We start from the raw sequence: 15,731 nt of genomic DNA, 5'->3' as shown, positions 1-15,731 counted from the left end.
GTTGGATATTACTATTAAAAATATCTTTAAAACATTTATCATAAGTCCTTTTCTCTGCAAAAAAAAGCTCTTTAAAAAGTAAAATTTACCATACCTTATTGTGTTTCTGCAGACTTTTACAAATCTGAGAACCATTTCTGTCTGGGATCTCCAATGAGTCTAAAGTAGTGTGGTAAGTATTTTTAAGAAACTAATAAAACAAGTCATAGCATTTTCAAAGTGAGTTAGGAAGGAAAATAAAACTTCTATTGCCATATCATAACATTCATTATCAGATTTTAAAGGTAGTATGCAATCTTCTCTGATTCATTTTGTACATCCAGTCTTGCAAAATGGTAACAGGAATATAGCTCAGGAGCACCTTGCCAGTGGGTTCAAGGGGTTTCTAGCTCCCTCTCCCAGTGGAGACATCTGATGACTGCAAAACATTAGAGTTTGGAACTGCCTTCATGCTTTCCTTGTCTTTATGTCCTTCGTGACGCATTAGCTATTGGCCAATTCTAGTGACAGATCCTGATTTGAAAATACCTTTCTTTGACCCAGGATAGTTTTAGTGACGTTACTCGCCTTTTTAGGATAGGTTAGTCTTCTACTTGCATAGTGAAGTGAAGCAGCTCCATGTGGAAGTAGTAGGTAAGCATGAGAGTCAGTGCAAAGGAGACAGAAAGAACACATTGTGTGGACAGGGAGGTTGGGATCTTGTCAGGCATCAGTGGGTTGCTTTAAACTGCCATGGGATTGTAGGCTTCTACAAATGTGGTTTCTAAAGTTGTTTTTACACAGAAAAGAAATAGCATTTTATCCTATTTTAAATGAAAGCAGAAATACATTCGACTCCTGACGTTTTCTCCTTGCTCCAGCACTAACTGCTTTAGGAGAAGTGAGGCCTTGAACATTTTTGAGTGGGTATTAAAAATCCCTTCTAAGGATGGCTCTGTCTTTGGCCTTTCCAAGGAAATGCATAGCTTACTTCAGAAATACGCTATTTCTGGAACATTCTCTAGCACTGCTAAAACTTCAATGAGATGTATCACTTAAACTGCAAGCAAACACCTTTTGCTAGAGCAATCTACTGCATGGGAGATAAACCAGTTGCATGTGTGAAATCGTATCTGCAAAATAACTGTATTCAATGACTTCAGCATGGGATTTAGGTACTGCAGTGTAACAATCAGTTTATTCCATCAAACTGAAAATGTCTGGAAACAGAATTGTAGAATTTAGAGAAGCCTCAAACTCATGAAATTTCTGAACAAGCACCTTAGACAGGTGTCTGAGCATTTAAGTAAAAAAGTCTCATCCGTTAAGAAAGCATCGTTTGAAAGTTTCACACAGTAATTTTATAGGACTTTTATTTTCTCACTGTTGCTAACATTCGATTGTTTAAAGTAAAACAGATATACCTTGCTAGATAATGATTTCAACAAGTCTCTTCATTGTCAAGGAGCCTATGCTGAGGACAAGGAAATGAAGTTTCTCTGAAACTTCATTGTCGTGTTTGTGGGTTGATTGAACTTTTCTTCTATTTTCTTCAAATTACAATCTACAGTTTGATCTTATATATTACTCAAATCAAAAAGGAGAAGCAATGTAAGTTAAATCTTTAGCACATACATTCAAACATGAATCTTTTGCATTCATGCAGCAGTCTGGATATATCCCTAAGGCATGTGTCCAGTATAAGTAGCTGCTAATATAATTAGGTACTGCAGAAAATTTAAATAACAGACATCTGTGAAACAAATTTTAATGGCTCTATTGCCCAAGTTTCTGAGTATACATCAATGTCTTGCTGTACAGAATTCCATGCATTGCTCACTGTGGGCTTCTCTTTTCCTGGAAGTTTACCTGCTATGGGCCTTATATTACAGTATCCTCTGCCACTCAACTTCACTGCTGAGGTCATCCAAGATGCGAAAAAGGAAGATTTCTCTAAGTTACTTCCTCATCTTTTCCACTTGGATGGTCCCAATAAGTTCCATAGGTTCCAGTATGAATTATGTCAGCTCACCAGGGAGTAAACGTGCACATTACTGTTTTCATAGCTTGAATCTGAAAGGTGACTGGACTGGCTTGTGACATTGGGCTTGGACCTCCTCTGTGGTCTGTGTGATGCTGAACTAATGGGCAATACTTAAGATGAATGTTAATGGTGGAAGGAGATCTTCACAGTATCACAGAATGGTTGAGGTTGAAAAGAGGCTCCTTCCCCCTGCTTGAGCAGGGCCACTCAGAACCAGTTGCCCAGGACCAGATGGCTTTTGAATATCTCCACTGATGGAGACTCTGCAACCACTCTGCGCAGCTTGTGTCAATGCTTAGTCAGCTTCGTAGTAAAAACGATTTTCCTGATATTCAGACATGCCTTCTGTGTTTCAGTCTGTGACCATTGCCTCTCTTGAACTACTGTAATTTCTGCTAAAAATGTTTTCTCTTGTATTCTTAGACATCACGGCAAATAAAACCCCCCCAAACATTAAAATAGGGCAAATACATTTTAATTATGCTTATTTTACTTTGTTTAAGAAAAGGCAGTATAGTGGGGTAACTGACTCACTGATCTCCGAATGGCAATCTTTTATCTATTTATACACTGCCTCCTGAAAATGCAATTTCAAATTAATCTCAGATATTCTTTTGTGCTGCAAATTATTGTTCTATGTAGTTTAAATAGCAGCTGGGAAAATTTGATAAAAATGCACAGAAATATTAGCAGTTTTAATCCAAACATCAGAGCTGGGAAGCCTGCAATTTTATGGTACAGAAAATATGAAAGATGCAAAGTGTTTAGAGAACTTGAATGCCATAAGTTAACAGCTGCAACTTCATATAGCTGTGCATCACTCTGTAATCATAAACTCAAGCTAAGAGTGCTCTTTCCAGTCTGAACACTCATGATCAATTTGAATAGAAATTATTCACTCAGTATTTGGAAAGCAAAGCGTAGATGTTGAAATGAATTATTAACAAATTGCTCCTGAAGAGGTAAATACCATAAGGTCAGAACTTCTCAAACCCCTTATGAATCTAAGAGTGTGCTTTGGGTGGTGTGTTGGATCTATGTATTCAGATTCAGTTTGGAAATTTTCTTTTCACTAGGTCATGTCAAAAAGACGCGAGGACGTTGCATTGCAGGCTCAGTGAAAGTGAATCACTCTCCTGCTCTTTTAGATTTCTTAATACATTGCAATGTGTCTGAATCCTCTTTCCTCCCCTGCTATTCCTGACTATACCTCTGTGCTTTCTGAACAAGATTTGTGTAAGATATCGCCTAAATTTATCCATGTGTCTCCAAAATTGCAAATGATAAACTGGAGTTAAGCCAGCTGACTTTAACAGGAATGTGTGTAGTCGTGCCTGTTAGATCACAGTCTCTGTGATTTTTCTGAGCAATGCAGAGAGATATTCATTTCAAATGGATATTGTATGCTTAGTGGTAGCTTTGTCCTCATTTGTCCCTTTCATTGAAAATACTTCTCAACCTTCAGTCGTAATTTGTAGCCAGGGCTATATAAAGCCAGTAAGTATCACCCAAAGCCACCTGGAATCTGTCTGCTTACCTGAAAATCATAAAAATGTTAAATTGGATAAAATCTCCTCACTGAACACTATTAGGTGAGTTAAATATCTCAGCTTTTATACCTGGACATGGGCAGGATAAAGGAGTCTTATGCAGAAAAACAGTGAGTAGCATTGTAGCTACTGGGAAAAATTTCACATATGTTCTACCATGTTTTGTTGGCACGGCTTTGAAGCAGCATGTAGAAAGGGCACATTGCTCACAGTACTAGCACATATGATTAAAGATACGGCAAGACAAGTAGCAATCTCTCACAAGAGTTTTAAAAATTACTTATTTAGAAAACCGATGCTTCCAAATCACTGAGCAAGATAAATAGCCCACAGGGAAAATGTGATCTTATTATAATCTGAATCACCAACTACTATGCTACCGTAGCTCAGAATATTCACGTTCTGGATGCCTTCCAAAATCTGTGTCCTCATCAGTCTTTAGATGTTGGGTTTGAAGTGGTTGGTGCTTTGTTTTTGGTTTTGGTTGAGGTTTTTTTTTTTTGTTTGTTTCTTTTTTTTTTTTTTTTGTTTTGTTTTTTGTTTTAAAAGACATTTTCCAATTGCTTTTATTCTGTTGCTTATGAATCTTTAAGAGCCATACAATGTATAAAGCATGAAAATACCTATTTCCTGAACTAATTTCTTGACACTTACTGAATGGCAACATTAGCTATATGTTTATATCAGTAATAACAACACTGCTTGGTTGTTTGGAGCAAGTGCATATGTTACCAGATAAAAGCAGAGGTATAACAACTGTTTACTTTGACTTCTGAAACATCACCAGCTTTCGGTGCTGAAATCTCTATAACTCTTCTTCTAATCTTATTTTTCTCTCTGTCGTTTTGGTTTTAATGGTGGCTCTGCTTTTTTGATACACCTGCTTACAGTAAGCTTCTGCAGTAATTTTTTAGCTCACAGGCTACTGCAACTGAATTAATTACAGCAAAGTGCTGCAACAGAACAGCAATGATGTTCTTTGAGGTGTGTGTTAAAACAGATTCCCAGATGGATGAGTTTTTTAATAAACTCAGCTTCACCACATGTATCAGTTTTCTCAACTGTGTAGAAACCAAGTTTAAACGTGCAGTGCTCCCTCACACACATACACGTGGTCTGTCTGGACTAAGGGACTACACTGATATACATCAAGTAAAGGTGAAAAGCCATTGCACGTATAGGTAATTTTAATCCATTCCATTTTTAAATACCACAATAAATTTAATTTTCACAATAAATTAAATAGCCATATTCAGTTTACAAAATAGAATTACTTAGTGTGAAACCAGTATTTACAAACATTGTACACTATGTACACGATGTTTAGCTTTGTTGACACACAAGCATAGAAGATAAAATTATTTGACTTTTTTTTTGACACGATTGACATGCTACAAGTGACACTATGGTCCATACAATAAAACAATAGTGCAAACTCACCACAGGAACTCTGAAACAATGTAGTTTTTATGAGATCAGATATTAATTTCAAATAATAAGAAAATAGTACTATCCACTCTCATTGTAAAAATTCAGCACTGTGTTTAAAGTGTCAGTATTCCTTTAGCAATATACATACCAAATATAGCCTGAAGATTATGCTTTCTCACAGCTTCACAGACTTTTGACATGAATTTTTATGACATAAACTAATGTTCTTCTTAGATCAATAAGTATGTCACATAAACACTTCACTAAGCGAGAGGAACACTGACCCTTTCAACAGTGTCTGACTTTATTTCCCTAAATACCTCCTTTCCCTTTGTTATTACATCTTAAAAGATGCAGCTATGCTGACAGTAAATTTATGTTAGTTACTACTCTGTAGAAAAAATTGTTCCCACATATATTTGGTCACACACTGCATATGTACACTTATGCATGAAAAAAAGTTACTTTGACAGCCGTGTCTATGAAAAGTGCATATTTTAGCAGAGACATTTATCGCGTGTCTCAGGTGCAACAGAAAGGGTTGTATGAAGTTTAGTTTAGGGCCAGTTAAATGTCCTCCCAGTGATCTGGTAAAATTTTTGATTAAACGGATGAAAGAACTTGCGCAATTTGGTAATGACAGAAGTATCCACCTCTGGATGGATGCGTCCCTTGCTACCCGCCAGGCACTTGTTAAAGACAATGTTAAATCGCAAGCAGTAAAACCCTCTGGTGGCATTGAAGTATAAATTGTACTGACTTATCCTTGGAGGAAGATTTAGGAATTTCTCGACCAGCTGGAGTTCTGGCAGTGGTTCTGTGATGAGCCGGTCTCCATCCACAATATGAAACTGCTCAATTGGGAAGTATTTTAACCATCTCTCCAGATGTTTTGTGTAGATGCTGGTTCTCACTGCCTTATACTTAGTGTTCACTTCACACGTATTAGGATCAATAGCTAGCTTCTCAAATTTGTAGTAAGTTTTGTTCTTTCTTTCCTTACCTTCCAGCACCTGAGTGTAATCAGAAATAGCTCTTGTGGTAGGTTCCCTGACAATGATCAATAATTTGATAGATGAGTTCATTTTGTAAATCCTTTCAGGTACTTCCTCGGTGATAAAATACGCAGGGCTTTTCTCAATTGTTATTTGTTGTGGATAAGAAAAAGGCATTTTTTTCCGGTACCACTCAATCCCCTTGGCATAGTTCTCATCATTGTCAAAGAAGTGAATCTCTTGAGAAGCTTTGACCACTGCGGGGTGAAGGTTCAGCATTTCCAGTAGTGCTCGGGTGCCTCCTTTCCTCACCCCAATGATAATGGCCTTGGGAAGCTGCTGGACAAGATTATGCAGTCGTATTTGCTCCTTGGTGGCATTGCCCTTTCGGAATTCATGGAGCAGCCCTCGCTTGAACTGCAGAGCTCGCAGTGGGATTTCGTCCTGGCTATGGGGTCCAAATCGACCATCGATGGGGCAGAGGGGCTGCAGTCTGCAAGCAAAATAAGAGTTATTTGTAAAAAAAGGCTATCTCTTAAGGCATGTTTTCTGTACAAGACAATCATGCTCTTGGAAACCTTTTACAATACAGTGTCAGCAGCCTAGCTTTCAACTTTAATTCTGCCAGTGATTAAATTCCTCAAAAATTGTTTATTTGTTCTGGTCTTTTGCTGTGATTTAGCTGAGTAACTCCTAACTCCACCCTCCCGCTCTTTTCAAGTATAGGCACTATGATTACAGTTCTCAGGGCTTCTTGAATCTTGCTCAACCTTCCACACTCCTCATTAATTTGTGATTGACTTCGCAGTGCTTAAAGCATTCTAAGATGAATTTTATTTGGTCATTTTGATCTAAAAATCCACTTCATTTAAGTTATTTCTTTTCAACATTTTTCCTATTCTAGCCTGAATTCTTTCCTGCACTTCCCATTGTGGTGTTGTTATTAGCTGCTGATCCAGAGTTGGCCTTTTCATTGAAGAGAAGCAAACAGGATGAGAAACAGCTTTCTAGGCATCACTTTTCAATAGTTTCCTTCCTCTTTGGAAGTTGCCCAGTGTTTCATTGTGAATCAGAAAGACCAAAGTTCTGAATCAGACACGATTAGCAAGGCACAGACAGAATGGCAAGAAAAGTTTAAAAAATTCACTTACTGCATCATCACATCAATGATTTTCTTATCATGACGAATGTTTCCTCCTACAAAACCTCATTTTCTTTTCTTCTGTGGGGCTTATTTTGCCTCACATTTTTGTGCTATTCTTTTATATTCATCTGCAATTATTTCACCTATTTTCCACTTTTCTTATGCTTCCTTCCTGTACTTGATTTCACTGAATGTAAGAAATGACTCAGTAATAAAAACATTAAAATTTTGCTACTACAGAACCTTAAATAAGCCTTCACCTCCACTCCTGTATCAGTGCTTTAGTAATTATACAGGCCACTATTTCACTGAAGATGAAATTGATGTGGAGAGACAGCTTCCAAAGTCCTAAAAAAAATATTAATAAGTTTGCACAGCTATGCTCTCCAAAATTAAGGATATGTAAGAACAAAGGGTGCATAGGCAATTCTAATATGAGCTTGCTCTGCATATATATTATGATACAGTTCTTAAATTACACAGCCACATGCTATTATTTTTCACAGGACCCCTCCCTCAGCCAGTATACCAGATGGGCAATGCTCATTAATAGCTGCTTAGGTATTCAGTATTTATTCTGGTCTCTCAGCATGTGGCCCCTCACTCATTTACTGTATATTATTCAAACCCTGCTTTCAGGACAGAATTATTTATTTCTTTATGGCTTTTCCATCCATCACTGCTTCTTGAAGTCTCTAATTTGACACTGATGCTAGGACAATGGATGGTTGGGACAAAATAAGTTTGATCCCCCCTGGCTGACCCGCTAGCTGTTTTCCTTGATTATCCAGATGCTGAGAGATACAGACTGTCCAGACAGAACTGAAGAACAGCCCAGATGACATTGTTAGGTTCACATGAGCTCCAGCTAAGTCCTGTAGACTAATTAGAAAGTGTGATGAGGAGTGAGCTCCTGTTATTTCTTTTCTCAACATTTAGGCTCTTCTCCTTTGCTCTCTGCTGTCTACTGAATAAGAGCCTGACTTGGTGGCAAAGAATGAATGTTGCTGCAAACTTGCCAATTAAAAAAAACCAAGCCACAAACAAACAAAACAACAACAACAAAACCACACAAAAGACCAAGCAGAAAGCAATGTCTTGACTTAACAGTGATACAATTTGGTCAGATTGTGGTGTGACTGGTAGGACAGTCTTTCTGCAGCAGCAAGGTGGCAGTTAAAAACATAAGAAACAGAAGCTGTAATTGCTTTCTCTCTTCTCCTCTTCCCTCTCCTTCTGTGTATTTGTTATTTGTTTTCAAGCAAGGAGGATTCCACAACAGCAGTTCCAGACCCATCTCAACTAATTTTATCTCTTTTGCTCAAAAAGACACTTATCACTGCCTTCAGTGTAACACAACAGCTTGTCAAACAGGGTGGTTTCCTTTAAAAGTAAATAAATACCCAAGATATCCTCTAGTCTAAGATTGGATGTTGTTAAAAGTCCTTCCTCAACGCGTTACTTTTCAGGTTTCTTAATCTTTCCCCTTTCTTCTCCTTTTTCTAAACAATAAAAAATACCCTTTAAAAGATCTTGGCAGTGTTGGTAGTAAGCAGGCTGTCTGTTCTTGGTGCTTGAATCCCCAGATGTAATTATTTACTGTTATATTGCAAGATTTTTTTTTTTTTTTAATTCTCTGAGTAATTTTTTTCATTAAAATAACAGTCCTCTGCAAAGAAATAGTGTATGACATTTATTATATCACTGAGTTGCTCTCCCAAAACAGTCAATTTCTCAAACTACTACAGTAAAACTCCACAAATACTCTTTTTGAGAAAACCTAACATAAACCAATTTATCTTTGAGAACTTAATTTTTGACAAATTTCAAACCAGCTAAAATAAACCTGGGCAATCTTAGTGACAAGTAGCAGTGTTGTCTCTCCTGATCCAGAATACTTGTTAATTATCTTCCAATGGAGGTGTCACAGCCACAAAAGATCATAAACCTGATGCCAGCAGGAGCAGTTGGGAGCATGGAAATCAGGTGCAGAGGCTCCCTGTACTTCCAACGAGGGAGTCAAACAACTTACAAGAATGATCCAGGTCTTCTTAAAATTGCTAGGCAAAGCATGTGTTTGAGCTTCCACATGTGAAGCAGCTCCATACACTCAGGATCTGAAGGACAGTGGCTTCCCCTGGAGGGAAGTGCTCAGCTTATTGGACTTTCTGACTCAATGAATCAGATAAACTAGTGGTAATTTCCCTTCAGGCCTAAGAAAACTCAAAACATTCCTGTTGAAGAGCCTAATATGAGGCTATTAAACATGGGCCATCCCCAGCTCTCTTGTTCAAATTAGATCAGCATAAATTAAACATAAATGAACGTGGATTTCTTCCTGAACAATTAGTTATTCCAAAGTCCATTGAAGCCACTCAGCATCATTTTACTGACAAGACTCAACAACTTTGGATTGTGCCCTAGTGCTGAGGCAGAAAAACATTTCCAGTTAATTCATGCGTGTCTCATCCTTTCTAGTGGTTCTTTCTCTCTCTCTTTCATGACAAATAAAAGAAAATAAAAGGGGGGCTGCTTTGTATCAGTGTGGTATTTTTCACACTGGGTACTGCAAGAGAATGAAACTGAATTTTACTGCCACTGGCAACATTATATATGAAACCAGTGGAATTCACTGCTGCAGGAGGTCAGCAAGTCAAATACCATGGCGAGATAATTTTACAGTCATCAGTAAATTCTGTAGATATGCAAGCATAGATAATAGCATGAGGTTAATTAGATTTCATGCCTCTGAGCATAAAATATACTTTTGTGAGACCAGTAAGGATTTCTGCCTCCATTTACAGCATCACATTAGACTCAGCGAAGTTTTCACCTCTGAAGCATCAGAGGTGCTTTGACCACCAGGGAAAAGAAGATATAAATTCTGGGGCTCGATTTCCAGTGCACTTGTTCCTAGCTGAGTACCGTCTCCCTCCTCTGGAGTACATTTAAGCAGCTGAAGAAGGTGCCCAGTGACCTTAGATGGAGCTTAACATTACCTAGCAATGGACTCTTGGTATCTGTTTTCAATTCACTTTCCATGCACTGCATATTCCCCCAGGATTGTATCACAATTTTGAACTCAATTAATATTTTCTATAATTTAAAAGAAGGATGCTAATAGAGCATTAGCACTGACAAGCTGTCTACCAGCTTCTGGAAATCCTGAAGCCTTGTTTCATTCAATCTTTTTGAAACAACTTTTTTCTTTTTTTAATCCTGTCTTTGAGTAGCACCTACCAAAGCCATTCCAGGCCATTTTGAATGTGACTGAAACAGCAGTGTCAGTGCAAGTAGCACTACTGTTGCACTGTCAATAACCAGTCAAAACTCAGCCTGGTCAAAGGTGCCAAATACTCTTTGATTTCCTCTGCTGGATTTTCTACTGCTCTCCAGGAAATCCCTTGCAGAGAAAACCCACTTATTTAGCACATTCAGCTCCAGAAGATACTGGCTAATTAAGATACAATTCTCAAACCCTAAAGCAATCTTTCAAGTGAAATAGTATTCAAAACTTGATGAGCTACTCTGCAGGCTCATACTTAATTTTAACTACCACTGTAGCACATTAATTGCTTGCTCATAAATTTAGAAAAGATGATATATAAATACATCATAACTGTTTTGCTGAAACTAGACATCAACACACATGCACACAGACAAAAATGACCTACCGTAATGACATTTTTGCTGGATGCTGGTTTATTTCTTCTCTGAAAACAAGTGTCAATGTGCTTAGAATACAAATGGACAGACAGAAATACTTTGACAGGGATGACCTGTGACTCTATTTTCCTACTCTCTTCTCCAAAGGGGAGGAAAGAACAATGAAAACCACTACTAGAATAGACAGTCTTTCTGTCTTTCTATATATGAGTAGACACTAAAAAAAAAAATAAAATAAAATAATCAGATCCTTGAAGCAAAATCTCAGCCTGAGCCCACTTAAAATTAAGAGAGCTGCTACTTAATGACTTACCTATCCAAGCTCCCAACTCTGGCAACTAGATATAGGAGACTTCCAATAGCAAGGCTGCCTAGCACAAAGAGCTTCTGTCTCAGCAACGCCTGCTGTTTGAATAGCATGGCCCTCCATCAATCTTCAGGACTTCTTCAGTCTGTAGAGACAAGAACACATAAAGCACTCACCAGAAAGCAATATGCAGGGTAGCGTTTAATCAGTTGTCGCAAGTGATTAAGCCACCCTTGCAAAATCTTTTTAAACTGTAAAATAAGTAGTTAAAACTGTTCTGTTTGCTACTGCTTTTCTGTCCCACATGGTAGCTCCAGACAATGTATCTGGAATAGGGTGATAATTCTGGAAGCGACAGTTCGGCTACACCCACCATTACTAGGGCTGTCTGATAGCTATATTCTGGGTCTTGACAGTGTACAGGCTTGTATTGAAATAGTATCTCTTGTTAGGTAAATGTTATTGGACTTTAAGCCCTTCAGAATCAGCCTGGGCTAGATTTCAACAGAGACTTAAATGCTTTGCTGCCAAATGAGACAGCAGTAACCAGGAGTTAGGCTTGCAGCTCCTGTGCACATAGTATATGAGGGCATGTTTACTCTGTCTCTGTTATTATTAGAGTGCAAGCTGGAGAGAAATCTAAACTAGTGTATTTTCTGATCTGTACCAGCAAGCCCATGGTGACAGAGCTGAGAAGCATGTATCTGGGGTGGGTACAATGATGGTTTTTCAACACCACCATATCCTATCAGCTTTCCCTGTGATGAGTGTCAGCTTGGCCTGATCTGTGGAGAACATCTTAGGCACTTTATCTGCCTGACAGCAGCCTTGGCTGTCACCTCAGGACCTGATGGGACACAAAATAGTATCCCTGAACTGAGCATGCCTATATCCCCACATTTTAGCAACATCAAAGCATAGACTTAAATTTCCTTTTCTGATATGCTCCAGAGACCATCAAAAGCCCACAAATGAGCTTTGCTTCAAATACTCTAAATATGAGGCAGGCAAGAGTCAAAAGATATGACCTTGTGCCAAGAACATGCAACCAGAATAACCAGGAGGTCCCTAGGTAAGGCAGAAAGAGGTGCTGAGTAAGACTGTTTGTCTTTAGCCTGTATCTTCCCTAGGCATGAAATTTGTGTTCAGGACTGTAGACTTGTTTAGGAAACTCAGAACTGCATGCGTAATACCTTTTGAAAGAACTGAGGATAGAGATAAGCTCCTCCTTTAAAAGCACAGTCTAGAGATGATTTGGTTCTTCACTCTGTACTAGTCCTAGGTTTTCTTATACATATACAGGAGAATTAAGTTCAAATCCTCTCGCTAGCTCAGGGGATGTAAAGTTATATTGCCTACCTACCAAATGAATGCTTTAATCATCAAATTGATCCTTTTGTTACAAAAACATAAACTTAAATCACCTGAACTACTCATCCATAGTCTCACTCCCTCAACCAAGGAATGTTTCATGTATTATGGAATAGTTTCAACAGAGACTGCTTTTTTTCCCCTGAATTTTGACTGGACTTACTTTGAACAATTTTTGATGTCAAGTTTCTTATGTTTTAGGTCTAGCAAAGCTCACTTTGAGCTCACTTCTTTTCCAGCCTTTGGATTTGCAGCAGGCAAGACTGGGATAGATTATAAGCACATAGCTACATACAGAAGCAGTGGGTAGTGAGAGTGCAAGGTTTGACTGGCCACTGTTAAACAAAGTCTGCAAATTTAGAACTTCTGGTGTTAATAGTAACTCCTTATACAGCTAAGTCATAGCTCAGGATAACCTATCATACAGGACAACTCATTGTATAGAGTATATTGCTTTTTACATAGTAAAAGCAACTCTGTAATAAGAATTCTTAGAAAAGATCCTTATTGCAACAAGAATTATATAAAACACAGAGTAAAAGGAGTTTGCAATGTAAACACAGAGACAGAAGAAGTATTATCATCCTTTAAAATATAAATGAGAAGAGAAGTACAGAGAGATTAAGTGATTTTCTCAAGGTCACAGAGAAAACCTGTAGCACCAGTGGGATTCAGTGTGAAATGTCTGACTCCCTATCTCGTGCCTTAACTACATGATACCCTTTTGTCTTTTTTGTAGTATATATTTTCTTAGCATTGAAAAATAAACATAAAAATGACATATAAATGAGGAATTCTAGATACCAAGGAAGGCAGAAGACAAGTAGCTGAAGCTTAATTGTTATGAAAAATCTATGTTGATATATTATTGCTAATTAATCTTTTAATTAAGTTATTTAATTAAAGAAGATGAAAGAGGACATGATGATGATGATGATAGCAAATTTTCATAGATTTCCAGTTTTAAATCCTTCAGGCTGCTCCCTCTAAGTAAAACTGTCACTTCAGCATTACAACAATTAGTTCTAAATTTTATTTCTCAGAAACATACATATGCATCCCTCTGTACATGAAACTAAATTGCTGTCCACACATTCTCTCTTGTACAGGCTCTTGGACCTCAGTTAAGTCCTACCTGCAGTCCTTGCTAAGGCTGTGGAGTTCATCAGGTCATAATGAAATCAAATTAACAAAGAGCTATTTCCTGAAGGAAAGTCTCATGACCTCGACATTAATGTTTGCAATAAGATTCAAAGAAAAAAACCAAACCAACCAACCAAAAAATCTTCCACAGAATGACAAGTAGTAAACACCCACTAGAAATGCAAATATAACATTATTTATTTGTTTGTTTCATTTCGGTTATCACTTTTAGCATCTAATTTAAAGTCCATGGAAGGAGTTTCTTTCCAGAGATGTTGTGACCTTTCTAATACTTTCCTCAGATGTTGGGTTTCTTTTATGAAAGGAAATTGTAGTTAAATAATATCTCAGCTTCAGAAAAGGCTACATCTTGCAATGGATATACTGAAATAGGTCTACGTGACAGAGGAGAGGACTGAAAAAAACCCATTTCTATTTAAGCCACAGAGTTAATACAACCAGAATGTGATTAAGGTAAAGGTCCTTAAGGCAGAAATGTTGCTGGAAACTAACATGGAAACACTTAAATGAAATGGAAAGAAGAAATGAAAAGGAAGAAATGAAAATTCCAGGGCATATTATAAGCTGCACAAAGTTTTCTGTAAGGAACACACACTTTTAAACTTAACAAGAAGCTGGAAGGCAAGATAAAATATAATCCAAAGTGACAAGATTTTAGCAGTTATTTGAGGCAAATAAAGGTGGGGTTTTTTTAAAGAAAAAAAAAATTGCTCTCTGTTAGGGCTGACAGATGAACTGGCACACAAAATACTGACCAGTAGGAGGAGGGTTGGTAAAACCGCAGACAGAACTTTCCCAGCTGCTGGATGCTGGATGTAGAACTTTCCAACAAAAGAGATGACAGTTAAACATTTCCAGTGGGCTTACATCAGAAATATCTAGTTAAATATGCATACAAAGAAAGTCCCTTCCTGGCTATCCAAGAGAGTCGTGATGCATGAAGAACACAAAAAAATCACAGTGTGGAATGCATAATTTCTAGAAATGGAAGTGTGTACAGCATCATGTAGGGAAAAAAATGTAATGTGCTTTGTGATTTCAGATGCGCAGCTGATCTAATTTGTTAGGTTGACATGGTAAAGTTAAATAAAGAAGCTTCATTTAGCCTTAGAAAGCAGCCTTCTCTCTATTGATGCAAATGCCTCACCCAACTCCATTCCCCAAGTTCCCACATTGCTGGTAAGAGGATTGAGGTTATTGCCAAGAAAAGACAGTACAACTATGTAGAACTCTGTTGATAATATCAATTGAAAAACACATGGACTGTTCCTGAGAAGATGAAGTGATCATGGATAAAGGAAGATATTGGATGTCCTGGATAAACAATGTGAATTTTCAGTGAACTCCCGTAAAAGGTAGTTTTAGGTTCAAGTCAGGTCAAAGTCAAATGAGTAAAAGAAAACAGAAAAAAACACACCAGTGGTGGTACTACTGATAAAAGTCTGAATTTGATAACACTGCAAATTGTGCAGACACACTGAAAACAGAAGCTGTTGCTATAATAACCCATTCTGAATAAACAGACAATGAGACAAGAAGTTTACAAGGAGCTTGCTTGAAAATGATCAGAGGGAAATTTTTTTGGACACACGGAGCCAAGATAAAAAGATGCTACAGATAAATGAATAGCATGTGGTTGGTTATAAATAGAAGTGTAAGAAAGAAAGGCAACATATAATCCTTTCATAAACAGACTGAAGAGATACAGTCCTGATGGAGTGATGTGATTAATCAAAGAGAAGTACAAACCACAGGCAAATATGCATAAAGGATGCTGAAAGAAAAGGTGGTTTTTTAGATTAATTTATCAATCAGTTGGCATAGATTTTTTTGATTTTGCACACTAGCAATGGTCATCTGTTGACCAACGAATATTTGTCTTTGTACACTGCAGAAAGATCTTCGAGTTAATGTGGAATTTAAACACTGTGACTGAGAAAACAACTCAGGACTGATCACTTGTCACATTTCCATTTCTCTTGATTTTGTATTATGTTTCTTGAATGTTAACAACAGCTTCCTGCATTTATCACTGTAAGTGAAGTTCATACAAATCAAGCATTTAGACTTTTTCTGGAGT

General features: G+C 37.6%; 1 protein-coding gene across 1 annotated transcript; it reads right to left on the bottom strand.

Moving 5' to 3' along the window:
• Positions 1 to 5,561: 5,561 nt before the first annotated feature.
• On the bottom strand, positions 5,562 to 11,483 carry HS3ST5 (heparan sulfate-glucosamine 3-sulfotransferase 5; the record flags this gene model as incomplete). The annotated part of the gene is made up of 2 exons (XM_080615522.1): positions 11,123 to 11,483; positions 5,562 to 6,492 (listed from the first exon to the last, which is right to left on the bottom strand). The coding sequence occupies exons 1-2, from the start codon at positions 11,227 to 11,229 to the stop codon at positions 5,562 to 5,564; spliced, it is 1,038 nt and encodes a 345-aa protein (XP_080471648.1). The 5' UTR covers positions 11,230 to 11,483.
• Between the last annotated feature and the right edge of the window lie 4,248 nt (positions 11,484 to 15,731).

This window comes from Psittacula echo (genome assembly GCF_963264785.1).
Source record: "Psittacula echo genome assembly, chromosome: 4".
Classification (NCBI taxonomy): Eukaryota; Metazoa; Chordata; class Aves; order Psittaciformes; family Psittacidae; genus Psittacula; species Psittacula echo.
The sequence above is the reverse complement of the archived record's forward strand: the minus strand, read 5'-3'. Positions and strand labels throughout refer to the sequence as shown.